The following is a 27315-nucleotide window of genomic DNA, read 5'->3' on the forward strand; positions in this document are numbered from 1 at the left end:
TGACAGGGTCACTATAGGCTCAGCCTGCTACCCTTGCATCAAGAGCTTCCCAAGGTACACAGGTAGCTCTCGCTGCTCTGGGTTTCCAACAGAGGTTACCAATCCAGGCAGTGGTCATTATGGCAGGCAGTACAAAAAAAGGATGAGTTAGGCCGGGCGCGGTGGCTCACGCCTGTAATCCCAGCACTTTGGGAGGCCGAGGCGGGCGGATCACAAGGTCAGGAGATCGAGACCATCCTGGCTAACACTGTGAAACCCCGTCTCTACTAAAAATGCAAAAAATTAGCCGGGCGAGGCGGCGGGCGCCTGTAGTCCCAGCTACTCGGGAGGCTGAGGCAGGAGAATGGCGTGAACCCGGGAGGCAGAGCTTGCAGTGAGCCGAGATCGCGCCACTGCACTCCAGCCTGGGCGACTAAGCGAGACTCTGTCTCAAAAAAAAAAAAAAAAAAAAAAGGATGAGCATTGACACTACCTTTTGCACAACTGTTGACTTGGGTTTGAGGCAACTGTTACTACCCTCCTGTAAACTGACGGGCCCAGGTATACTAACTGTTGTTAGACAAGGAAAATATGGCGAGACTGACCCCAGACCCTCAGCCCTGGCACTCTCACCATGGCAAGCGCTGACAGCAAAGCCAATTCGTTTTTGGGCCCGATCAAAGACAACGTAGAAGCCCTCCATGATAACAGCTCCCATAACAGTGCCCGTGGATGACTGTGAGATGGCAAACTTGTAACAGTCGTCTTGGGACGTGGCCACATCTTCCACTGGCCGCAGGTATTGCTAGGGGTAAGCAATCACAGGGTGAGTGTCTTCCTCACTCTCCTTCACCCCATCTCTGCCTTGTAGGCATCTGTGCCCTTCCCTTTACCATCCCTGAGCTCTAATGGGTTTTCTAAGACCCCTTTACCACTGGACACTACTCATCTGTTTTGTCTTCCAAGTTCTGGCAAGCCATACCTGCTCACTGTCTCCCAGTGTATACTTTTAAGAGAGATCCCCCTGACTCAGGCTGGGACATACCTGCGGAAGGATGGTGATGCGGAAGGACTGGTTGGTAACCTCACCCATTAGGTAGAGTGAGATGACTGGGAAAATGTTCCAAGGGGTGGTGCCTGCTTGCCAGCACACCAGCTGCTCTCCTAGCCAGAAACCATCAGGGAACTTCTCTGTCTGCGTTGGCAAGAAGGGGTAACAATGAGGAAAAGATTCTTTATCATCTCACCCCTCCCATGTTCAGATACATTAACTGGGCCCTTCATTTGCTTTTCCAGTGAAATATCCAAAGTGGGGAGGGGTAAACCAACCAAAGAATTACAGGAAGAGAGTGGGAGTGTGATGTCAAACTTTTGTACCAGGGGGATCGTGTGATGAGCAAAGTGATAGCCATAAAGTGGGAGAAGAGTTTTTTTTTTTTTTTTTTTTTTTTAAAACAGAGTCTCACTCTGTTGCCCAGGCTGGAGTGCAGTGGTGCGATCATGGCTCACCGCAACCTCCACCCCCTGGGTTCAAGCGATTTTCCTGTCTCAGCCCCCCGAGTAGCTAGGATTACAGGCTCGCGCCACCACACCCAGCTAATTTTTGTACTTTTAGTAGAGATGGGGTTTCACCATGTTGGTCAGGCTGGTCTTGAACTCCTGACCTAGTGATCTGCCCACCTTGGCCTCCCAAAGTGCTGGGATTACGGGTGTGAACCACCATGCCTGGCTAGGGGAAGAGTGTTTTAAAAGCTCTGAGTAGAAGGGTCTAAGTGCAGACATCTTGGCTGTTGCTGAAGAATGTGACTCTCACCACCTCCCTCTGACACTGTACCATCTCTTTTACCCCCATCCTTAGTCCACTCACGGAGGAGGCTGCCTTGATGGATTTGACTGCAGCTTCAAACACTTTCTTGGGCAAACGAAGGTTGGTGGTGCCACTGTCCACAATGCTCTTGTCATAGTTGTACTAAGAGGGGAAAGAGAGGTAGAAGAGTCAAAAGGTTTTTGATGCTGGGCTCTGGGCAGTAGGGGGTTATTGCTGGGGCCGCGGCCGGGTTGGCATCTTGGCTTTGGCACCTCCTAAGTGTACCTGCTTAGACAAGTTAACTTCTGTGCTTCCGTTTCTTCATCTCTAAAGTGAGGATAAAAATAGTACCTACCTAAAAGGGTTATTGTAAGGATTAAATAAATCAACCATTTAAAGCACTTAGAATTGTGCCCAGAAGATAGAAGCCACTTGGTAAATGTTTATTCTTGTTATCTTGGGTTGGCAGGTAGTCTCCAAACTTGAAAATAAAAATACCCTGTATAGTGCTTTTAACTTTTCTTCCTTTTTTTTTTTTTTTTTTTTTTTTTTTTTTTGAGACGGAGTCTGGCTCTGTCACCCAGGCTGGAGTGCAGTGGTGTGATCTTGGATCACTGTAACCTCTGCCTCCTGGGTTCAAACCATTCTTTTGCCTCAGCCTCCCAAGTAGCTGGGACTACAGGTGCCTGCCACCACACCTGGTTATTTTTAGTAGAGATGGGTTTCACCATGTTGGCCAGGCTGGTCTCGAATTCCTGACCTCAAATGATCTGCCCCGCCTTGATCTCCCAAAGTGCTGGGATTACAGGTATGAGCCACCACGCCCGGCCGCTTTTAACTTTTCTTAGTACATTTATATCTATTCTAATTTAACGTACATAAGAATCTAGGGAAGGAAGACATAAATGATTTACCTTTTATTGAGTACTGCCAACCACAGAGATAAACACTTTATACATTATCTCTGATATTCTGAGCAAGTTGTTTTTACCTGTTTTGCAGATGAGGAAACTGAAACACAGAATAGTAACTGGCCTAAGGGTACATAGCTAGTAGAAATCAGAGCTACATTCAGATCTGGGTCTTCCTGACTCCAAAGACAGACCCTTCATTCTCTCACCCTGTCTCACAAAAGACTTGCCCAAGGCTACGAAGCAAGGCAGTGACTACAGTCCAGACATCAGAGCTAGTTCCATATTTTTTTTTTTTCACTACCAGTCCCTAGGCCCCAAACCTCAGATCCTGCTGTGTGACCATTAAGCCCCTGACTGTTCTAGGCTCAACTTCCAACCCTTTCTGCAGGTCCTATTACTTCTGCCTCATCCTCTCAACATCATAACCAGAGGCTTCCTTCACATTGTACTGCCTACCCCTTTACGTTCCCTGGGTCTCCCTTGGTTTTATTACCTCCTTGCAGTCCATTTTCAGATCCTGTCCATTGATCTCCACCCGCACAATGATCACCTCATAATACCACTCCCGCCGGATGGGTGTATACCAGAGACTGCCTGTGTACAGCGAGTGGTCGATACCTCCAATGATCTAGGAGGAGAAAAAGGCAGGTACCTGTGTCCTGGCACGGAAGGAGAGTGAGTCCCCCAAGGACCAAGCAATAAGATCAGTGATTTCTTGGGGTGGCAAGGTCTTCTACAGGCTACCCTTTTTTCATCTTCCTGCTTCTAAACAAATCATGCCCAAAGTGATACCTAGTTTCTTAAATGTGTTCAGGAGAAAAGACTTTCCGGGATTTTTAATTATTTGTTTCAGAATCATACAGCCCTTGATATAAAGTTATTTAAATCTAAACTGCCACAATAAATGTTGAATGAATGGTTATTTGTTTATATTATAGGTTTTATTTTCTCTGCTTATTGGAGAACCATTCACCGTTGTTCTAATTAATTAATAAATAGATAAACTTCTTTATATCTCTGCCTTCTGACCATCAAACTGAATAATTTAAATTCAACAGGTCTTATTTTCATTTCCTTTGAAATTTTCCTAATTGCCTTCCTTTCTAAGTTTACCATAGGTGCCTTGATTCCTTTCTAGAATAACTCAAAGAAGAAAAGAATGGAAAAATAAAGTGAGGGTAGGGAATATAAAGAGGTTCCTCCTGATTCTAAGTATCAGAGCCAAAACTATGGTGTAGCTTTCAGGGAGGAGGGAGGATGGCACCCATATCTCCCTCAATGCCAGGACCTCCCCTCTCTGAGGACCTACTCACCATGCTCCCTCCGACAGAGGCCAGCACTTCAGACTGGTTGAGGGGGAAACCAGCACCACAAAGCTGCAGGGAGAAGAGGTTGGGAACGTGGGTCTGCTTTACCAGAGAGTCGAAGAAAGGCTCCAGGGAGTCGTCAGGCTTTGGCAGAAAGAGACAAGGAGTGAGTCCTCAGACCGACCTAAAGACAGAGGCCAACTTCCTGTCTAAACTGGAAGGCAAATTTGAAGGCTTGGGGGATGGTCCTTGGGAAAGACCATCTTAAGGCACTGAGATTTGGCAGAGGTGTTAGCAGGAGCCCTGGCAATGCAAACAGGACAGTATTGATGGGTTCACAGAATCATAGATTTTTTTTTTTTTTTTTTTTTTTGAGACAGAGTTTGGCTCTTGTTGCCCAGGCTGGAGTGCAGTGGCTTAATCTTGGCTCACTGCAACCTTCACCTCCTGCGTTCAAGTGATTCTCATGGCTCAGCCTCCTGAGCAGCTGGGATTACAGGCATGCGCCAACATGCCCAGCTAATTTTTGTGTTTTTAGTAGAGATGGGGTTTCACCACGTTGGTCAGGCTGGTCTTGAACTTCTGACCTCAGGTGATCTGCTTGCCTCGGCCTCCCAAAGTGCTGGGATTACAGGCGTGAGCCACCGCGCCCGGCCAGGTTCATATATCTTTGATCCCCCTATGCCTAACCTGCTTCAGATTTATGGGGGCCTTTATTAAAGATCTTAGAATGGCCGGGCGCAGTGGCTCATGCCTGTAATCCCAGCACTTAGGAAGGCCGAGGTGAGCAGATCACCTGCGGTCAGAAGTTTGAGACCAGCCTGGCTAACAAGATGAAACCCCATTTCTACTAAAAATAAAAAAAAATAGCTGGGCGTGATGGTGGGTGCCTATAATCCCAGCTACTCAGGAGGCCGAGGCAGGAAAATCGCTTGAACCCAGGAGGTCCGCGGAGGTTGCAGTGAGCCAAGATTGCACCATTGCACTCCAGCTTGGGCAACAAGAGTGAAACTCCGTCTCAAAAAAAAAAGAGATTTTAGAGTACGTAGAAACTACAGCCTATTCCTGTACCTATCACAGCTTCTGTCACTGTAGTTCTGCCCTCTATAGGGCTAAAATTTAGACTGCCACCCTATACCCGTTAAATAATCCTTTAAACTGATTGTTTCCCTCCTTCCGCTAATTCCCCTTCTCTCTTCTAATTCCTTCTCTGTGTAGTGTGCTGTGTGTGCAGTGTGCATACAGTGTATAGGGCCAAGCCCTGTTCCTCTCACCCTGGCAATCTCAGCATAGGCCAGCCCCAGGATGCCTTCCCAGTTGGAGCCGTTGATGAAGAACTTGTCTGATTCAGTGATGGCAGCAATGTTGGCACGCACAGTGACGTTGGGGCCATGGGGGATGCTTACCAGGTCGGTGCCCAGCTCCCCTTCCCACTTGCCCTGGGTGTAGGGCACATACACACCCTTCCGGAGGTCCCGGTATGTGCTGGACCTGTGGAAAGAAGGTAGAGATTTGTGGATGCATAACCACAACTGGTAAACTGGTATAAGGATCTCAGTTAAACCTACTCCCAAACGCCACCGTATCTCATCTCAGGGGAATCCTAGAGTGCTTTCAGGCTGCTCAGCAAAACATCCCTAGACTCATCACCCAGAACAGAGTGTAAAGTGGGCTTGCAAGTAGATGAAGGGAACCATTGCTGAGGCTTAGTCTCCTGTCTCTATTGCTCATATTCCTAGATCTTGAGCTCAGGCCCTGTGAAGAACAAGCCTGGGCTTTGTGCATTGTGCCTGCTGCTGCTGCTGCTGCAGGGACAGCTAGCGGGCATCTCTTCCGCCCTCTGGCTCCATCAAGCTCCCAGAGAAAAGGAACCATTGACTCTCTTACTGCCTTGGAACCTACTGGTACCATTCGAGTGGTAGAGAAAGTGCCAGGCAGGGTGAATGTGGCACCTCTACAGCAAGTTCTAGAGAAGGGGTTTGCACAAGCATCTCAGAAGAGCAGGTTGGTATTACATACCACTTCTGTGAAACGTGCTCAACATGTGGCAGCCCCACCTGTGTTTAATCACACCACTAACCATGGCTTCTGTGTGTGGTGGGGGACTGGGATGAGGAGCTGGAATGAATGCCCTTTCATCGATCCTACCTGCACCCTCCTCCCTGACTGCTTCTTTTAGATCGGGACATTAAAGGAGGAAACAGGGAAGGTGGGTTTTGCAGCTGCCTACAAGTCCAAGGATAGGATTTAAGCTTCTACTCATGTTTGCACACACAGATGTCTCAGACATTGGTGTCCTCTCATCCCTTCCTCTTCCTGCTTTTATGCTAAGGGGGCTTCCAGATTATCCCTCACTGCCTCTTATCTTAAAGCCCACTTCAACCCCCCTTTCACCAGTCCTCCGCTTTCACCAGTTCTCTTCAACCCCCCTTTCACCAGTCCTCCGCTTTCACCAGTTCTCTTCAACCCCCCTTTCACCAGTAAGCAGAATCCAACTGGTGGCACCCTGGGTGGTGCATGGAGGAGATATTTCAGCTTTCAGTTCCCTGATACTGGTCTAGGCAGAGGGGTTTATGGAAGACCCTTTCCTTCATGTCCTTGGACTATGCAAAGCCACCTAGAGTGGCCCCTGGGTAAGAACACAGCAACGGGAGCTATCACTGAGGCCTGTTCAGCTTAGACTTAGCTGGTGGTGTCAGAGAACTGAGAGACACTGAGGGGATGTGGGGTTTTCGTCTCCCCATTCAGGCAGAGAAAATGAGCACCCTAAGATTGTTCTATGAGCTATTGGCCCTTCTTCCTTTCCCTCCCGCAGGAGGCTGCCCTGTCTCAGCACTGAAGCACTTCCTGGCTACCTCTCAATTCACCCTTTCCCATGGTATAGCTCCTCTAACCACCCACTTCACCCTGTCTCTCCTGGTCACTGTCTTTTCTTCACCCTTCCCCTTCCCTGGCAAGAAGAAAATCTAAGGATCGACTCTTTCTCTCTGTACCCCTCCCCTGACCCTTCTTGGCCCTGGATCCTTGGAAAAGGTACCTCCCCTGGGCTCTCCCCAGGACTCACAGCTGCCTCTGGTAGTAGCGATGCAGGAAGGGGTGGGGGGCAGCACCCACTGCAAAGTTACTGCTGCCTGTATCCACCAGGATGTTGAGCTGTCAGAGAAAGGGGAGAGAAAAGATGGTATAGACAGGAGGCTTCAGACACACCACCTTTATTATCCCTCACCCCCCAGCACAGTCTGCTCCTTAGAATGTCCAGAGTGAAGCTCCACAATGCAGGACTGGTCCAGGCTGGCACCCGTTACCACAACAACCACAGACAGGACTTGGGGTCCTGTGGTGCTGCAGGGGCCAAAGGAACACTTCCCTGTGCCCTCTGAAGGTCTGCTGAAAAACCAACTGAAAAAAGGCAGATTAGTAGAAGAACTAACATGCATGGGAGTCAAAAAATATAAGAAGTCAAAGAAATAGCCAGATGGTTGATTTTATACCATCTTGAGGTTACAGAAAGAATGGGAGCTTGGGCCGGGTGCGGTGGCTCACCCCTGTAATCCCAGCACTTTGGGAGGCTGAGGCAGGCAGATCACATGAGGTCAGGAGTTTAAGACCAGCCTGGCCAACATGGGGAAATTCTGTATCTACTAAAAATACAAAAATTAGCTGGGCATGGTGGTACATGCCTGTAGTCCCAGCTACTCAGGAGGCTGAGGCACGAGACTCACTTGACCCTGGGAGGTGGAGGTTGCAGTGAGCTGAGACCATGCCACTGCACTCCAACCTGGGCGACAGGGTGAGACCCTGTCTCGAAAAAAAAAAAAAAAAGGGGGGGGGACTTGGACTTTGGCAGAAATAGTTATGGGAGGGAGAGGAGGCCAGGCCAGTAAAGGTGGTCTTTTTGTGTGAATGAAACCTCACAGGTAACACCCCTCAGAGAGAACAGGTGATGTATGTTTCTTGCAGAGCTTTAAACATGTCAGACTCTCAGTTAATCTTTCCTAGATTTGGACCAGGAAGGGCCTCAGAGAAAGCCAGGTGGCATCAATGCAGATTCTCTGCAGATGCAAATCTCCCTCAAAAGCCAGCTTTGCAGGGCCACTTCTGTGTGCTGGCCCTCTGACAGCCAACTCAAAATATGTCAAAGTAGTATATTCTGGGGTAAAATATCGGTTTCCTTTGGCATACTCAACATGGCCTTAGAATGCTGTGTCTGAGGCCAGCACAGTGGCTCACACCTGTAATCCCAACACTTTGGGAGGCTAAGGCGGGTGGATCACTTGAGGTCAGGAGTTCAAGACCAGCCTGGTGAACATGGTGAAATCCCATCTCTACTAAAAATACAAAAATTAGCCGGGTATGGTGATGCGTGCCTATAATCCCAGCTACTTGGGAGGCTGAGGCAGGAGAATCACTTGAACCCAGGAGGCGGAGGTTGCAGTGAGCGGAAATCACACCACTGCACTCCGGCCTGGGAGAGCAAGACCCTGTCTCCAAAAAAAAAAAAAAAGAAAAGAAAGAAAAGCTGTGTCTGCTTCAGTCTATGGAGTCATAACATTTTGCACATCATCTCAGAGCTATGTGGTATGTGTGCTGTCTCCATTCCCATGTCTCTCTACTGTCACATCGCCCCTGCTCACTGTGTACGTGACTCTGTCTTCAGAGCCCCCTGCTCCTTTTCTGTTCTACCAGGAAGCACTCTGGCTTATCCCCTCCAGCTCAGAGAAGACCTATTCTAGGAGCTGTACTGGTGAGGGGACCTGTGGGGACCAGGATGGCACATCAGTGTCCATGCATGTGGTTCTGTCCCTGCCACCAGTATGTTGCTCCCCTTCTGTCTCAGAGGTGACACAGACCTAGGAATCCTACTGTCAGAAACAGTGGGGAGCCAGGAGCCCCATAAAATGTCCTGGTGAAAACTCATCTTGTCAGGGCCCTGGATTTGGCTAAGTGAAGATGCACAGGTGTCTTCTTGGTGTTCCCTTCTGTCCAGCTCTTTCTAGCATCACTTCTTTTTTTTTAAGACAGAGTTTCGCTCTTGTTACCCAGGCTGGAGTGCAATGGCGCAATCTTGGCTCACTGCAACCTCTGCCTCCTGGGTTCAAGTGATTGTCCTGTCTCAGTCTCCTGAGTAGCTGGGATTACAAATGTGCACTATCACACCGGGCTAATTTTTGTATTTTTAGTAGAGATGAAGTTTCACCACGTTGGCCAGGCTGGTCTTGAATTCCTGACCTCAGGTGATCCACCTGCCTCGGCCTCCCAAAGTGCTGAGGCGTGAGCTACTGTGCCTGGCCTCTAGCATCACTTCTACTTGGCCCTTTCTTCCTCCTTTGAAGGCCTGACCCCACCTTCAGTCAGACCAGAGCCATTTTTTAAATGTCTACTATATCCTCACAGGCAAAAAAAGGAAAGTCCCCACCTTCAGAAAAATGGTAATTTGTAAATTGCATCTAGTCTCTTGCCGACTTTCCATCACCTCAGCTTCTCCCTTGCCCCAGGGGCCTTCATGTCTGTATCTTCTCTCCTCAATCCAGTGAAATCAACTGACCTCAGTTTTGGTGCAGGCTCTGACCTTGTCACCTTGAGCAGATCACTGTGCTTCTCTGGACTTAGTTTCATCCTCTGCCAGATCCTCTCTGGCTCCTTCCTGCTCTCCGTGGTGCGTCTGTGGCTGTGCTGGCTGTGCCCCCCACCCCCCGCCCCACCCAGTGCCTGCTTCGACTTTCTGGCCTCCTCACATCCCCAAAGACTCCCCTGACAATGTCCCGGCCCTCAGACCTTGTCTCCTCCCTCCTTCCCAGCCCCCCACTCCTGGCCTGGTTTCCACTCCCCTCCCTGCCCTTCTTCCCCTACCTCTCTCTACCCGTGGTCTCTCTCCCCGGTCTCTGGGCAGCCACCAGCTCCAGATGCTGCGCTTTCAGAGAAAATCAATAGAGCCGGGAGGCTCAGCAGGTCAGATGTAATCAACCAGGTTAATGATTAAAAAGGCTTCTTCACCCACCCTCTCCCCAGGAACCCTCTTCCCCATTCCCAGGACTCAGCTCCCAGCATGGGGTCTGGCCTCATCTTACAGGGCTCCCTGCTATCACTGGACCCCAAAGAAAGAGGATCTCCTCCACAACAAGTCTTTGTGGCCTGTGCAAGGGAGGGAACATCCGGCCAGTTCTAGGCAAATATGGCTACTGCTTTACACTGGAGTGGAGCTTTGACCTGGGGGCTCCTGCTGTCCCTGCCCCTCCCTGCCTCCCCCTTCCTCTCCTGCGAGGCTGGAGGGAGCTCTCTGCAGAGTACTCCCACCTGAGCCCGGAGGCCCTGGGCACTCTTGCTGTCCTTCTAGCCCCAGCCTTTCCCACTTCAACCTCAAAGGGGCCCAGGCTGAGCCCAGGAAGGCACGTGCCTCCCCACTCCCATCCGTCTCACCCACCCCAATACCACAATTTCAGGTTCCCACTGCTCTCTGCCTCCCCTCTCCAGCTTCCACCAAAAAAAAAAAAAAACAACCAAAAAAACCCAGAATAAACAGTTGGGCTTCTCTCCCAAGCAAATGTCGAGCTGTCTGCCCTCTTCAGTGTGCTCCCGCCCGAGAAAAGTAATTCTGGTCCTGTCCTTCAACACTTCTAATCCGAGCCCTGGCCAGTCCAGGCAGCCTTTCCCCATTCCTGCTCCATTCCAAAGCGGGGATGCAGGGGGCTTTTACGGGACAGGAGCCCGAGGCAAGGCTGAGGCATTGCTCACTCATTATGAAACAGGGCAGTTCAGGGCCGCCCGAGCAGACGCAGTGGCGGAGGGGCTGCAGTCACTGAACCCCAGCAGCTGGGCTCCCCTCTGGAGTCACTGAACAGGACCAGGGGATGGGACTGCCCTCATCTCTCACAGCCAACTACACCAACCTGCCTGCGGCTGCTCCTCCCAGGCTTCGCATGAGCTGCCACCTGTGCTGGGGAGCCAATTCCCTCCTCCCTTCCCAGGCACCCACCTCTTCCTTAGCCCTTTTCCCTCACATAGATACAGCCACCCCACCCTGCCCCCATCTCCACCAAATTTGAATTCTTCCTGTTGACATTTACAGATGCTCATCTCTTCGTTAAAAAAACAAAAACAAAAAACTTCCTTAATCTCACATCCGCCTCCAGCTCCCCTCTCTCCTCTCCCTTCACAACCAAAGCACTTAGCCAGGCTGTCTCCATTTCTTCACCTCCCACACATTCCTCAACCCATTCTAAAACTGGGTTTCGCCTCCATTCCTCCACTATAAAACAGCCCTTACTACAGTCACCGGTGATTTCATGTCACCAAACACTGAAGGTATTTTTCAAGTCAGCCTTCATCTTCTCAGGTCCTGTGTTCTCTGTCTCCTTGGCAGGCTCCTTTCACAAGTCTTGAGCTTTGGCCCTCTTCCTCTGTAACGACCCTTTCCCACTAAGCCATCTCTCCCTAGATCCTGGTGACATCTAAGCTCCTAACTCGAGCTTTTTCCTCTCCTTTGAGCTCCCGATGCACGCATCCAAGTGCCTCAACGATACCTCAAAGGCTGGGTGCAGGGGCTGACACCTGTAATCCCAGCACTTTGGGAGGCCAAGGCGAGGGGATCACTTGAGTCCAGGAGTTCAAGACCAGCCTGGGCAACATAGTGAGACCCCCCCCGCCCCCGCCAACACATACACACACGCACCCACGTCTAAAAAAATTTTTTTTAATTAGCCAGGCATGGTGGCGGTCCCTGCTGCTCGGGAGGCTGAGGTGGAAGGATCGCTTGAGCCCAGGAGTTGGAGGTTGCAGTGAACCACGATTGTGCCGCTGCACTCCAGCCTGGGTGACAGAACAAGACCATCTCAAAAAAAAAAAAAAAAAAAAGGTCAAACTCAGGATGTCCTAAGCTGACCGGACGTGGTCCTGCCCATCTGGTGGCTGCCTTCCAGTGTTCCTTATACTACTGGATGGCATCATCACCCATCTGTTCTGTAAGTAAGCAGTATCAGAGGTATCCTAACACCTTCCTCTTCTTCATCTCTCTATCCAGTGCATCAACAAGTCCTGTCCAATTAAGCCTCCTAACAAGTCTCTTGAATGTATTCATTCCTAATTTCCTTTGCTGCCCCTAGGCCAAGCTGTCATCAGCTCACCCTGGAATATCACAATAATTTCCCAGCTGCTTTTGGCACATCCACTCTTGACTTCTCCAATCTGTTTTCTGCACTGCAGCCAGAGTGATCTATTCAAAGTCAAATTTGACTGTTAACCCTCCTATGTAAACAGTTTTCCTTTGCTATTAAAAACATAAAGCTGGGCAGGTGTGGTGGCTCTCACCTGTAATCCCAGCACTTTAGGAGGCTGAGGCAGTTGGATCACCTGAGGTCAGGAGTTCGAGACCAGCCTGAGCAACATGGTAAAACCCCATCTCTACTAAAAATACAAAAACTAGCCAGGCATGGTAGCAGGCACCTGTAATCCCAGTGACTTGGAAGGCTGAGGCAGGAGAATCGTTTGAACCTGGAAGGTGGAGATTGCAGTGAGGTGAGGTGGCGCCACTACACTCGTGTGGGCAACAGAGCAAGATTGCAAGATTCTGTCTCAAAAGCAAAACAAAACAAAACAAAAAACAAAAAACCCGTAAAGCTCTGCTGCCAGCCACACTGACTTCATCTCAGTTCCCCACACCAGCCATGGTCCCTCTCGCAAAGGTTGTTGTATCAGCTTCACTCTGCCTGGGCCATCCTCCTCTCCACTTGCAGGTTTATCTGCTTATCCCCTACACATCTTGCCATCTGAGCTCAAGGGATTTCCTTAGGGAGAGAGACCAGGTTATATTTTCTTACTTAAATGCTTCCAGGCCAGGCACGGTGGCTCACGCCTGTAATCCCAACAATTTGGGAGGCCAACGCGGGCAGATCATTTGAGGTCAAGAATTCAAGACCAGCCTGGCCAACATGGTGAAACCGTGTCTTTACTAAAAACACAAATGAGCCGGGCATGGTGGCGTGCACCTGTAATCCCAGCTACTCGGGAGGCTGAAGCATGAGAATGAGTTGAACCCAGAAGGTGGAGGTTGTAGTGAGCCGAGATCAGCCATTGCACTCCAGCCTGGGTGACAGAGTGAGACCCTATCTTAAAATACAATAAAGTAAAATAAAAGCTTCCATAGAACTTGTCACTCTGTAATTACACACTGAATCTCATCTCCCCTCATATAGAATTTTTTTAAAAATTACTAAGGTGTCCATAGTATTCTACTAAGGTATCACAGTGCCTGGCAATAATATTTATTGAATGAATGAATGGTTGAAGGAAAGAAAAGATGAAAGAGCTAATCAACATTTTTTGGGGGGTTGGGAGATCGGGAGGCATCTCTCAGTGGCTCCCAAACCATGGGTGTTTTAGGTTATAGGTGTGGCTCTAGCTTAGACCTGCCTTCCTCTCACCTGGCCCCAGGCATGACACCTGCCTGTATTTACACAGCCTGTGATCCTGGAGCCATCATCTTTGTCCCCTGGGGTGAGGCAGACCCAGGAGTCAGATGCCCAGGGAGCTGCAGCCTGGGGTCAGAACTAGGTCAGTGTCAATCATTTAACAAACAAACGTGCCCCTGGGGGCCTCAGAGGAAAGGCAGCTTCATGGGAAGTGCTAACAAGCCCCACAGGGAAAGGCACACTTGCCCAGGTTCCACTCTGCGTGTTCCCCTGCAGTTCTCAGAAATAGATCTTGGGTGATGAGGCAGGTATGGAGCTGGCAAGTTTAGGGTAAGCTCTTTGTTCCCCAAATCCCACCTGTCTTGGCCTCAGCTCTCACTAGCAGTGACAGCTCAGATTCTTCTGGATGAAAAATGCCGGGGGCCGGGCACGGTGGCTCATGCCTGTAATCCCAGCACTTTGGGAGGTCGAGGTGGGTGGATCACCTGAGGTCAGGTGTTCGAGACCAACCTGGTCCAACATGGTGAAACCCCGTCTCTACTTAAAATACAAAAATTAGCCGGGCGTAGTGGCACGCGCCTGTAATCCCAGCTACTCGGGAGGCTGAAGCAGGAGAATTGCTTGAACCTGGGAGGCAGATGTTGCAGTGAGCCAAGATAGTGTCATTGCACTCCAGCCTGGGCAACAGAGCAAGACTCCGTCTCAAAAAAAAAGAAAAATGCCTTCAAGGGGCATCTGTTTAGTGGCCTGGAGAGATGGGGACTCTTTCCAGTTCTGAACCATCTCTCGTTATTAAGAATCCACACCCTTTCTTGGTACTACCCCGAGGTCATAGCACTTTTGCAAAAGCCTCTGGAGTGGGGGCTCTAGCTCCAATTCTTCCTATTCAATAGGAAGTCTATTTTCTTCTGTGTGGGCCTCACAGTTAAAGAGGAAAGACACCTGTATTCTTGTATAACAAGGCTTTCAGCTGAAGTTGAGACTTAGAGGCCTTCCATTTTACAGAGGCGGAAAGTGAGACCTAGAGTGAGTAAGCAACTTCACCCATCTTACACAAGCCACAAGGCTAGGATAAGAATCCATTGGTTCTGACCAAGGCTTAAATGTGGTGTTTCATCTCCTTGACCTTCCCATCTCTCCCGCTTGGAGAAGATGTATGTGGTAGATTGTTATACTAATGAACCACCCTGCCCTCCACACATGCCCTTGCGGGATCCCCTCTGACAGTGACTCTGGGCTTAGCCATGTGACTGGCTGTGGTCAACGGGATATCAGCAAATGATGCAAGGAGAGGCTTGATAAGCACTTGTGCATTGGGGATTGCCCTCTTGGAACGCTGTCCTCAGATTCTATGTGAAGTAACTCAGTCTTGCCTCCTTCAGAATGAAAGACTTCACAAAGCCAGAGGCCCAACAGGCCTGGATTAGTCCAGTCCCCAGCTGAATGCAGCCACATGGGTGAGCCCAGGTAGGATTTGTAGAAAAATCACAAGCCAACACACAGAATCCTGAAAAATAAAATGACTCTTGTTTGACCTACTAAATTTTGGAATAGTCTGTTACCCAGCATCACATAACTGACACAAACTATCTGAATTAAATCCTGGGGTCCTTGACCTTGAAGGCACCAACCATAGGTCAACCCCGTGAACATCTCTTGCCAGTTCCCTTTCCTCACCGGGCTTCTTGTGAAGTTTCCCTAAAGCACGATGATCTCTCACTTGTGCATCTTTGCATATATTTGTCTGCAATGTTCTTTTCCTATTCTAATGTTCACATCACACTTTTTTTTTTTTTTTTTTTTTTTTTTTTTTTTTTGAGACGGAGTCTCGCTCTGTCGCCCAGGCTGGAGTGCAGTGGCGCGATCTCGGCTCACTGCAAGCTCTACCTTCCGGGTTCACGCCATTCTCCCGCCTCAGCCTCCGAGTAGCTGGGACTACAGGCGCCCGCCACCATGCCCGGCTAGTTTTTGTATTTTTAGTAGAGACGGGGTTTCACCATGTTAGCCAGGATGGTCTCGATCTCCTGACCTCATGATCCACCCGCCTCGGCCTCCCAAAGTGCTGGGATTACAGGCTTGAGCCACCGCGCCCGGCCCACATCACACTTTAAACATCCTTTCTCTCAAAGGTCTTGTCCTGACACCCAGATGAGATTAGATTCTTCCTCTTACAGATCCTCAGTAGCACCTGTGCTTCTTTGTCTACCACTCACACTTTTAATCATTTATTTAATGTCTGCCTGTCCCACAGACTATGAACTCCACAAGGGCAGGGAGCGTTTGTATTGCTTATTACCTAATTGTTACCTAGCCCTGAGTAGATGCTCCATAGTGATTTTTTTTTAATTGACAGCAACTGTCTCATTCCCTGCAGTTAATTCCCATGACCTTACAGACTCTTGCTATTTTTTTTTTTTTTTTAATGGGACCTCGCTCTGTCACCCAGGCTGGAGTGTAGTGGCACAATCTTGGCTCACTGCAACTTCCGTCTCCCGGGTTCAAGCGATTCTCCCGCCTCAGCCTCCTGAGTAGCTGGGATTACAGGGGTTCGCCACTACGCCCAGCTAATTTTTGCATTTTTAGTACAGATGGGGTTTCACCATGTTGGTGAATATTCACCCAGGGTCCTGTGGTTCTTAGAGCAGTTATAGTGACTCCAGGGCTCCTTGGTCCCAGAACCTTGTGAGTCAGCTTCATCTGCTTTTCCTAAGTGATTTCCAGACCTGAACTTACCCAAGGCTGAGAAAAGGGGGCAAGGAAGGACAAGAGAAGCCTAAAGTCAGCAGCTGGGAGGGGCTTATGGCCAACAGAGCACACAGCTACTGCCTCAGAGTCCAGCAATTGGGTCCTGTCCAGGTTCCTCCCACCTTGAACAAATCAGCCAACCCTGTGCAAATGGACTCCTTTTCCCAGCTAGTTCCTCTGCCTTCCACTTGCCTCTCCTGGCAGTAGCTGGCCATTGGTACCTGGGAGCAAGCAGGCTCCTTGGTGCCACTTACCCCACCTCTGGCTGGTTTTTCAAGGAGTCCCAATGTGGCTGGGTCACCCCAAACCTTATCTAGTGTACCTTTCCCCCTTTGGATGGGATGCTCCATTTCTCCACAGCCTCTAACCCAGCTCAACTTTTTATTTTTATTTTTATTTTTGAGACAGAGTCTCGCTTTGTCACCCAGGCTGGAGTGCAGTGGCACGACCTCGGCTTACTGCAAGCTCTGCCCCCCAGGTTCACACCATTCTCCTGCCTCAGCCTCCCAAGTAGCTGGGACTAAAGGCACCTGCCACCACGCCAGACCAATTTTTTGTATTTTTTTTTTTTTAGTAGAGACGGGGTTTCACCATGTTAGCCAGGATGGTCTCAATCTTCTGACCTCGTGATCTACCTGCCTCAATTTCCCAAAGTGCTGGGATTACAGGTGTGAGCCACTGCACCCGGCCAGCTCAATTAATATTTATCAGTGCTTCCTACTCCAATAAAATAATGGGATGTCAATGGTCCAAAAATTTATGACAGCAGTTTTCAAACTTTTTTTTTTTTCTAAAGCAGCAGAATCAGTCAGGTGCAGTGGCTCACACCTGTAATCCCAGCACTTTGGGAGGCCGAGGTGGGCGGATCACGAGGTCAGGAGATCAAGACCATCCTGGCTAACGCGGTGAAACCCTGTCTCCACTAAAAAATACAAATAATTATCCGGGTGTGGTGGCGGGCACCTGTAGTCCCAGCTACTGGGGAGGCTGAGGCAGAAGAATGGCGTGAACCCGGGAGGCAGAGCTTGCAGTGAGCCGAGATTGCGCCACTGCACGCCAGCCTGGGCGACAGAGCGAGACTCCATCTCAAAAAATAAAATAAAATAAAATAAATGAAGCAGCAGAATCCTTTCCCCCTTTTCCAATTGTATGCAGGATCCTAGTGTACAAGAGAGAAAAAGGCAGAGATGTTCTGTTTGAAGGGGAGGGTTGATTTCCTCTGCTTCCATCCCCTGCCTGTGCTGGCTCTTGAGGCATCTCTTAGCACCTTTAGCCTCTGCGGAACCCACATGGAAAACCCATGCTCCACAAGGTATCACGGCAGCTATTCACCACCTGCTTTGCATTGTCAGACAGTAAGTCCTTCCTGTTATTTAACCTTGTCCCACCCACAGGTTACAGTGGCTTGAATCTTCTCTTGCTCTGTCCTCAGTTGAAAATGAAGCTGGCCTCTGGCATCTCCCCCCATGGCACCTGTGTCATGCTCAGCACATGGGCTTGTTTGTTCAAGTCATTGGGAGATGCTGGAACTCACTCCTTGTCCTACCTGTCAAAACCTCCACAGGCCTTGGAAAAGAATAAGTGGTGGGGCCAGGCACAATGGCTCACGCCTGTAGTACCAGCACTTTGGGAGGCTGAGATGGGCGGATCACTTGAGGTCAGGAGTTTGAGACTATTCTGGCCACATAGTGAAACCCCGTCTCTACCAAAAAAAAAAAAAAATATATATATATATATATATTTTATATTTATATATATATATATATTAGCCAGGCGTGGTGGCGTGCGCCTGTAGTTCTAGCTACTTGGCAGGCCGATGCTGGAGAATTGCTTGAACCCAGGAGGTGGAGGTTGCAGGGAGCCGAGATCATGCACTGCACTCCAGCCTGGGCAACAGAGAACCTGTCTCAAGAAAAAAAAAAAAAAAAAAAAAAAGACTGATGGGATTCACTGACCTTGAAAGACCAAGCAAGAAGACACCTAGCCTACAGTGGGCAGCAGAGAGAGTAGCCCCAGAGTGACAGCAGCTCGGGAGATACGGTGACAGAGGATAAGTTGGCATGGGAGGAGACAGAGCTTGGCCAGTTTGCTCTGAGGAAAATGACCTAGGAGTCCCAGCTCCCCCATGTCAGAATCCCCCCAGTACTGCTGATTCTTAAGTCTCCCCAGCACAGCCCAGCTCTCCTATTTTGGGAACCACCTGGCTACAGTACCCGAGGCTGCGGTACTACGGATGTACTCAGGTGCTGTTGCATCCTGCCAGGATAATCTCAGGGCAGCTCCAGAACTCAGAAAATGTTCTGGCTCCTTCCCAGAACTCTCCCCTGCCCAGGCACCTGAAAGAGAAGGCTCCCAGGAGATACAGAAGTTAGTCATCAGGTATGGGGGCTTCCCTGGGAGGTGTTTCTCTTCCTGGATTTTCTTTTTTTGAGACAGAGGTTCCCCCTGTCGCCCTGGCTGGAGTGCAGTGGCACGATCTCAGCTCACTGCAATCTCCGCCTCCTGGGTTCAAGCAATTCTCCTGCCTCAGCCTCCTAATTAGCTGGGATTACAGGCACATGCCACCATGCCCAGCTGATTTTTGTATTTTTAGTAGAGACGGGGTTTCACCACGTTGGCCATGCTGGTCTTGAACTCCTAACCTCAGGTGATCCACCTGCCTTGGCCTCCCAAAGTGCTAGGATTACAGGTGTGAGCCACTGTGCCTGGCCTCTTCCTGGATTTTCAACTGGAATTTTCTGCCCAACCCTTTATTGGAGAGGCCCAAATAGGGTTCCTGACCTTCCACCTTAGTGCTTTTAGAAAGAGCACACTCTTTCTCAATGCCCCTCACTCCCAGCTAAACTCTTCTTTACTGGTCTGGGGAGTAGAGGAGAATGTGGAGTGACAGGATGAGGGCTCCAGCAAGGGCTTGTGTGCAACCTGAGGCCCAATCCAGGAAAGCCAGTGGTGGCTGCAGGGACTGGGTAGGCAACTAATGGAGCTGGGGTCTTGTTGGCTTTGTCTGATTTGGAAGGTGGTTCTTTGAGCTCGATGGTTTTCAACCTTTTTATTATAAAAACTCTTTTTTAAAAAATATAACCCAGAAGTCCACTGTATAAAAATAATAAAAGCAAAGTTATCCTGGGAGGCTCAGGAGATTTGGGGCAGGGGGATGGGGATGGCTTGGTGACAGGAAGGGTGGGGATCTAGAGTGTTGACTGCTCCCAGCCTTCTCCTTCACCACTGAGGTCCCTTTACAGAACCCTGCCAAGCACAGTTTGAAGCCATTATAGGGGGAGGAGAGGAAAAAAAGGAAAACCACCTGGGCCTTCTTGGTTTCTGAGACCCTGAGCCCTCGTAGTTTTCTACTGCTCTGATCATTTTCTCTTGCTTCCTTGTCTACACCTAATATTCTTTCCCTAATCATTTTTCTCCTTTCCCTCTCCGTTCCCTCAATGAACAAGACTATTTTTTAACTTGGCTTTCACAGCCTCTCTGTGGATGAGTCCTGTCTGCCTGCCCAGTTCTAACCTCTCTCCAGATTCCCACTGTCAGCTGGTGGCTGAACACTTCCACAAGGATGACCCACTAGCCTCTCAGAGGCAACCAACATGTCCCAGATCGTAGAACACAGGAAGGACAGGCCCCAGTATTTGGACTCAGAATCCAAGGACCTAGATTTGAACCCCGACTCTGTTCTTAACAGAATCACTTTGGACGAGACACTTAGTCTCTCTGGGCCTCAGTTTCCTCATCCCCAAAAGGGGTAAGCTAATACTTATCCCTTATAATTAAAGGAGAATAATAAACATAAACTTTGGTAAACTATATTGTGCTTCCTGGCCGGGTGCAGTGGCTCATACCTGTAATCCTAGGACTTTGGGAGGCTGAGGCGGGCGGATCACTTGAGGTCAGGAGTTTGAAACCAGTCTGGCCAATGTGGTGAAACCCCTGTCTCTACTAAAAATACAAAAAAAATTAGCTGGGTGTGGTGGCACACACCTGTAATCCCAGCTATTTGGGAAGCTGAGGCAGGAGAATCATTGGAACCTAGGAAGCAGATGTTGCAGTGAGCTGAGATTACGCCACTGCACTCCAGCCTGGGCGACAGAGCGAAACTCCGTCTCAAAACGAACAAACAAAAAAACTATATTGTGCTTCAAAAGCTTGCCCCTGTTGCTTTGTTCCCTGACAAAAAGTCAGAGAGGTTAAATAAAGCCATCATCTCCTCTTCCCTCTCTCTCACCCCATACATCTCATCAAGTGCACAGAATAACTGGTTAAACGATGGATGAATACTGATTCCTCCTCTCTACCCTCACTGCCACCACCCTCTTTCAGGCCCATCTATCCTGAGATCCTTGTTTCCATGTCTAGAGTCATGATGCTAGACTCTCCAAGTCATCCTGCATACTGAAGCTGTTTTCCTAGAACTGAAATAGACGATATCATCCCTCTTCTCGTATACCTACAACGATTCCTTACTGTTTGCAGAATAAAACCCAAAGTCCTGTCAGCCCCGCATCCCCACCATGCCTTCTGGCTTCTCACCATCGTTCACGCTTTTCTTCATGAAGCGCTCCTCCTCACCACTCTCCATATTGCAAAGCTTTCTCCTCTTTCGAGGTCTTATTCAAATACCTCCTTTTTGGCTGGGTGCGGTGGCTTATGCCTGTAATCCCAGCATTTTGGGAGGCCGAGGCGGGTGGATCCCTGGGTGACAGAGCAAGACTCCCTCTCAAAAAAAAAAAAAAAAAAAAAAAAAAAAACACACACACACACACACACAAACAAAACAAAACAAAAACCTCCTTTTCCAGCAAGGGGTCCCTAATACCACGTCAGAAGTAGCTGCTTCTCTCTGTGCACTTCCAAGACCCACTGTTCCACTATTTGTACCAAATGCATTTGGTCGTGTGTAATATTTAGGTATTATGTCTATGTCTCACATCAGATTGTGAGCTGTCCAAGGGCTAAGACTATGGCATGATTTTTCTCTTCTACACACAGTAGGTACTCAATAAATATCTGTTACACTGAATTGACTATCACCAAATTTCACTCCTAACAGTTACCTTATTATCCTGTGTTTGGTCAGTGATGCCCGTAATATCAAAATGAGATAACATCCTTTTATTTATTTATTTAGAGACAGGGTCTCACTCTGTCACCCAGGCTAGAGTGCAGTGGCGCGATCTCGGCTCACTGCAACCTCTGCCTCCCAGGCTCAAGCGATTCTCCTGCCTCAGCCTCTTGAGTAGCTGAGTTTACAGGCACGTGCCACCACACCCGGCTAATTTTTGTATTTTTAGTAGAGATGGGGTTTCACCATGTTGGCCAGGCTGGTCTCAAATTCCCAACCTCAGGTGATCTGCCCGCCTCAGCCTCACCTTAGTGCTGGGATTACAGGTGTGAACCGCTGCACCCAGCCCTTTCATTTAAAAGAATAAAAATAGTTTCTCCAAGAGCTACAGTTCTGCATTTACAACTGCCCTTCAACAGTTCTGTTTAGAGGCTTGCAGCTCATGTATTCATTCACTCAATGTTTTTTAGGTGTATGTTCTGAGCTTGGCATTGTTATAGATTATTATAATGCAAAGAAAGGATAACTGCAAAATAAATAAATAAAATGTAAAAGACACTGTCCTTAAGAGCTTGAAGTTTTGTTTGTTTGTTTGAGACAGAGTCTCGCTCTGGAGTGCAGTGGCATGATCTCGGCTCACTGCAGCCTCTGCCTCCCAGGTTCAAGCAATTCTCCTGTCTCAGCCTCCCGAGCAGCTGGGATTACAAGCACCTGCCACCATGCCCGGCTAATTTTTGTATTTTTAGTAGAGACAGGGTTTCACCATATTGGTCAGGCTGGTCTTGAACTCCTGGCCTCAGATGATCCTCCTGCCTCAGCCTCCCAAAGTGCTGGGATTACAGGCATGAGCCACTGCGCCTGGCCAGAGCTTGAAGTTTTATGAGAGAAACAAACACAAAAACAGTTGTAATATGTTACAAGTGTAGTAATGGAGGTATCACCAGGTGTAATAGGAGAATGGAAGAGGGATGCTTGTGATAAACTTCTTCCCCAAGACAAATGGCACAGTAGGAAGAACAAGGACGAAACAGGTCTTAACTTACTGGCCTTCTACCTGGCCAGTGGTTTAACCTTTCAACCCCGTTTCTTCTGCTAGACACTGTGAGTGATAAAGACCTTTTTTTTTTTTCTTTTCTAGAGACAGGGTCTCTTTCACCCTCTGACATGCAGGAGATTGCAGTGGTGCAATCATAGCTCACCGAAGCTGTCTTTTTATATATTGCAGGAATTGCTGTAAGGGACAAACTAATAGGAGGCTAAGGTGGAAGTATCACTTGAGTCCAGAAGTTGGAGACCAGCCTGGGCAACATAGTGAGACAATTTGAAAAAAATCAGCTGGGCCTGGTGGCATGTGCCTGTAGCCCCAGTTACTCAGGAGCCTGAGGCAGGAGGATCACTTGAGCCCAGGAGCTATGATTGTGCCCCTGCACTCCAGCCTGGGCAACAGAGTGAGACCCTATAATTAATAAACAAACAAATAAATTTGTATACAAGTACTATAAGCCATCCCCTCCTGCCACCTTTCCTATTCCCACAGTCTTGTTATCCTCCAGTTCACCCCAGATCAGAATCTTAAAACCATTGTTGATGCCTTCTTCCTTTCCCTTCACACCAATGTCACCAAATCCTCCCCACCTGCCCTGGCACGTTCTCTGCATCCTACCCTTCCTTTCTCTTTCCATCTTATCGCAGCCTAATGCCCTCCTTGTCATAGAAGCCCTCACACCTGGACTGTTGTGAGGGCCCCCGTGCCTGTGTCTTTCAGTCCTACTCTTTTTTTTTTTTTTTTGAGATGGAGTCTTGCTCTGTCACCCAGGTTGGAGTGCAGTGGCGTGATCTTGGCTCACTGCAACCTCTGCCTCCTGGGTTCAAGAGATTTTTCTGCCTCTGCGCCCTGAGTAGCTGGGACTACAGGCATGCGCCACCACACCCAGCTAATTTTTGTATTTTTAGTAGAGACAGGGTTTCACCATATTAGCCAGGCTGGTCTCGAACTCCTGACCTCGTGATCCATCCGCCTCAGCCTCCCGAAGTGCTGGGATTACGGGCGTGAGCCACCGCGTCCGGCCATAAATGGTTCTCAAATTTGAGGCACAAACTGCGGGGCCCCATTCTCAGAGAGACTGTCTCTAGAGGTCTGGGATGGGGCCAGGGAATTTACATTTTTAGCTGACTCCAATGAGGGTTTGCAGACCTCGCTTTGAGTATATCTGCATGGATGACCTTGTACTTGTCACTTCCGCCCTTTCACTTCCACTCTATGTGGGCAGAAAACTTGTCTTCTTGCACCAGCAATTAATTGCCTAGCACAGAGAAAGTGCTCCCCAAATTTCACTTGTACTTGTTCAGAATACAATGCCATCCAAGTTCTCATTTGGCACTTACAACAGCTGCGCCAGGTAGGAAGAAAGGGCGTCCTTCTTGCAGACAGATGGGGAGAGAGTCCAAGCCACCAGAGAGCAGAGACTGGCTGACGCAGGCTTAGTTAGAAACCATAGTGCAAGACACACAGTTGCTTTAGTTGTGGGCTCCCTGGCACTAGCTTCCTGGACTGATGTTGAACTTTAAGCCCACTCTTCTCTTCTAGAAAGGAGTGAGGAAGGAACTGACATTTATTGAGCAATTACTCTCTGCTAAGTACTGGGCCGCAGGATGTATGCATTATTTCAGGGGATCAGGGAAGTACAGTAATGGATACCCCAGTTTTTGTTTGTTTGTTTGTTTGTTTGTTTTAGACAGAGTTTCGCTCTTGTGGCCCAGGCTAGAGTCCAACGGCACGATTTTGGCTCACTGCAGCCTCTGCCTCCTGGGTTCAAGCTATTCTCCTGCCTCTGCCTCCTGAGTAGCTGGGATTACAGGCATGTGCCACTATGCCTGGCTAATTTTGTACTTCTAGTAGAGACGGGGTTTCTCCATGATGATCAGGCTGGTCTCGAACTCCCGACCTCAGGTGATCTGCCCACCTCGGCCTCCCAAAGTGCTGGCATTACAAGCATGAGCCACCGCGCCCGGCTGTTTTTGTTTTTGTTTTTTTCTGAGATGGAGTTTTGCTCTTGTTGCCCAGGCTGGAGGGCAATGGCACAATCTTGGCTCACTGCAACCTCTGCCTCCCGGGTTCAAGTGATTCTCCTGCCTCAGCCTCCTGAGTAGCTGGGATTACAGGTACATGCCACCACGCCCAGCTAATTGTTTTTGTATTTTTAGTAGAAACAGGGTTTCGCTATGTTGGTCAGGCTGGTCTCGAACTCCTGACCTCAGGTGATCTGCCTGCCTCGCCCTCCCAAAGTGCTGGGATTACAGGATACCCCAGTGTTATACATGTAAAACATGGAGGCCCAGGACATCCAAGTTTTTATGCCTCATTACATAGCATAGAAGAGGCAGAACAGGCCAGACCAGGATAAAGTGACTTCATATTTGTTGGAGGTCAGTTTTGTATGCAGGTGCATTGTTCTGGGTGAAAGCACCTAGAACAATTAACCCTCACAACTTAATCCTCACAATTACCTTGTAAAGGAGATCTCATTTTCTACTCATTTTAAAGACATGACAGTAGTTTCAGAGAGGTTATGCAATTTGCCCAAGGCCACACAGCTGAGAAGAGGAAAAGCTGTGGGTGGTAGAGCTGGGATTCATGGACCGTCTGACCTCAAAGCTCGTGTGGGTTCTGCAGCTCGGTCCTGCATCATGCACAGTTCCCCAAGCTTCCTCTCCTGAGAAGAGGTCCATGCACAGTTTGCAAAGCACATCAGTAGCAGAAACAGGAGTAGGTCCCAGGTCTCTGCACACCCGCTGCTCCCTGACGATATCATCTAGCAATCTGTTTGCTCAGGGCCTGGATTTGGCCTCTGTCCTGCCCCCTCAACCTCCCACTGGAGACTACTTCTGGGGAAGTTATGGTGCACAGGAAAGAGGATGAGAAAGTGGGGAAGACCAGGCTTTTGACTAGCTGAGAGGTAGGGCTGGGGAGCATACACCTAGGGAAGGCTGGCTTCTGTAAAGTAATTGGGAGGTGGGGGCTTGTGTTTCTCCCAGTTCCAGCTGTCTGAGAAGTTCAGGAAAGTGTGGCTGTCCCCTCTACCCACCTCAAACACACTCCCACCTTCACAGACCCTCCCAAGGACACAGATCCGGAGGTGGCTCACAGAGATGTGCAGGATCAGATTCAAGGTGACACGCACCAGCATACACAGAACCACAGGGTTGCCCAGGCCCGGACTCTCCCACAGAGGCGGCAGATGCACACAGAGGTCAACCACAGCACCCCACATGGAGGGCTGCTCACCCACAGAGGTGCAGAGGGTGCCACCTCCACCAGCTACCTTGAAGGTACTTTGGAGATTGTCAGGAAGGATGGGGAGGGCACACGGTGTTTTCTCTACAACTCCCCTCTCCCCCGCCATGAAAGGAGTCTCACTCTTAAAAGGGAACTCTGGCTCCTTTCCTACCATTTGTCCTTTCCCCAGGCTCAGTTCAGTTCCCCTCTGGCCTGGGGGGGTATGGGATGGGGGAGGGGCTGGAGTGTAGCCCGCGAGAGGGAAAAGGGGAGGAGGAGGGGACGGCAGGAGCCTGTCCAGGGCTTCCGGGCTGAGTGCAATCGGGGGGCCTGGGCAACCTCAGTTTGCCGTCCCAGTGGCAGCCCAGATGGTGGGAGCAAGGGGCTGATTCAACTGCTGCCAAGATTCCTTGGTCCTGGAGGTGCTGGGAACAATGGTGGGAATCAGAGGAGGGGACAAGGTTGGGTGGCCAACCTCCAGAGTGGTGGGATTTGGGAGACTCGGACTGGGCCAGTGTCAGAGGGGGCTGACACCTGTTATAGTGCCCCTGTGGCGGACCCTTCCTCCAGGTCAGGGTCCCCAGCTGATGTGTCTCTCTTGCCCCAAATCCTTCCGGAGGGCGTATGTGTCAGATGAGGAGCAAGGGGAACTAGGCAGTCAGGGGAGAAGAGAAGGGAAAGGGGAGCTTGGGAACACTTCTGCCAACAACCACGCGACCCCGGGGAATGGCTGGGGAGGGGTCCCTCCTGCTGTCCCCACCAGCCCATTTGAGCAGGGGCCAGCCTGAGGCATCCCCGGCCTGTCTCCCCTCTGCTCATGCAGGCGGAGGGCTAAGGGCTGGCTTGACCACCTTACCGTCTGCGGGGGGCTGCCCACGGTCATCTCCACGTAGTAGCCCTGCCCCGACTTGCCCCTCAGGTTGTCCACCATCTCCACAAAGCTGCCCCTCCGGCCGGGCTCCTCGGGCTCTTCGTCGGTCTCCCGGGGCAGCCGCAGCCCCACGGGGGCTCCCCCCAGGCCGCTGCGCAGGGGCAGCCGGATGCCGTGCTGGGTGCCGTGGGCAGGCAGCACTCCCGCGCCCATCCACAGCAGGAGCCAGGGCAGGGCTTGGGCCATGGTGGGCCCCGGCCTTCGGGCCCTCTGGGCTCGCACTGGCCCACGTCTGTCCCTGGCGCCTGCCCCCAAGTCTGGGTGGTGCTGGTGGCTTCTCAGGAGAGGGAGCTTGGGGGCATCAGGACGCCAGAGCCTGCAGGGCCCTGGGCCAGCCCCCGGGTCCGGGCCGTGGAGAGCGGTCAGGGGAGATCCGCAGAGCACGGGAGCAGGGGAGAGGCTGGGATCCGGAGCCCGCTACATCGGCACGGCGACGGCCAGCCACGGCAGCGGGCGCGGGCTCCCGGCGGGGCTGGGAGGGGCGGGCATGGCGGGCCGGCGGCGGCTTCCCCGGTCCCCCCGGCGGGCGGCGGCGCGGGCAGGGGCAAGCGCTCCGGGCTCCTGCGGCTGCGTTGGCTGCTCAGGCCACCATAATCCAGCTCGCGGCTCGCAGCTCCCGGGCGGGCTGGGGAGGCGGAAAGACTTGTGGCGGCGGCTGTCAAAGCCAAAGGGTTTTCGCTTTTCCCTGGGATCGCTGGGAAGTGTAGTCTTCCCATGGCTGGCAATCCGGCTTCCGGGGCTGGAGAGGGGTCTGGGATGCCCTCTGCCGAGGTGGAGTCCGCCCTGCAGGGCCCTGGCGGGAAGGGCCAGACGGATGGAGGGGGGCACACCTCCCGTCTGTCAGTCTTTCGTTCAGCATGGAGGGAGCACCCACTGCACGCCAGGCA

The 27315-nt window shown here is 50.4% G+C and overlaps 1 protein-coding gene across 1 annotated transcript in view; it reads right to left on the bottom strand.

The window, feature by feature from the left end:
* BACE1 (beta-secretase 1) overlaps positions 1-27076 on the bottom strand; it is a 31525-nt gene extending 4449 nt beyond the window's left edge. The window contains exons 1-8 of the mRNA XM_050758997.1: positions 26354-27076; positions 7072-7160; positions 5282-5498; positions 4014-4151; positions 3194-3328; positions 1847-1948; positions 1025-1174; positions 613-784 (exon numbers count right to left, since the gene is read on the bottom strand). Coding sequence (XP_050614954.1) covers positions 613-784; positions 1025-1174; positions 1847-1948; positions 3194-3328; positions 4014-4151; positions 5282-5498; positions 7072-7160; positions 26354-26614 — 1264 coding nt within the window. The 5' untranslated portion in view covers positions 26615-27076. The remainder of the gene's footprint in view (positions 1-612; positions 785-1024; positions 1175-1846; positions 1949-3193; positions 3329-4013; positions 4152-5281; positions 5499-7071; positions 7161-26353) is intronic.
* Positions 27077-27315: the final 239 nt, after the last annotated feature.

The sequence above is a fragment of the Macaca thibetana genome, chromosome 14 (assembly GCF_024542745.1).
Source record: "Macaca thibetana thibetana isolate TM-01 chromosome 14, ASM2454274v1, whole genome shotgun sequence".
Lineage (NCBI taxonomy): Eukaryota > Metazoa > Chordata > Mammalia > Primates > Cercopithecidae > Macaca > Macaca thibetana.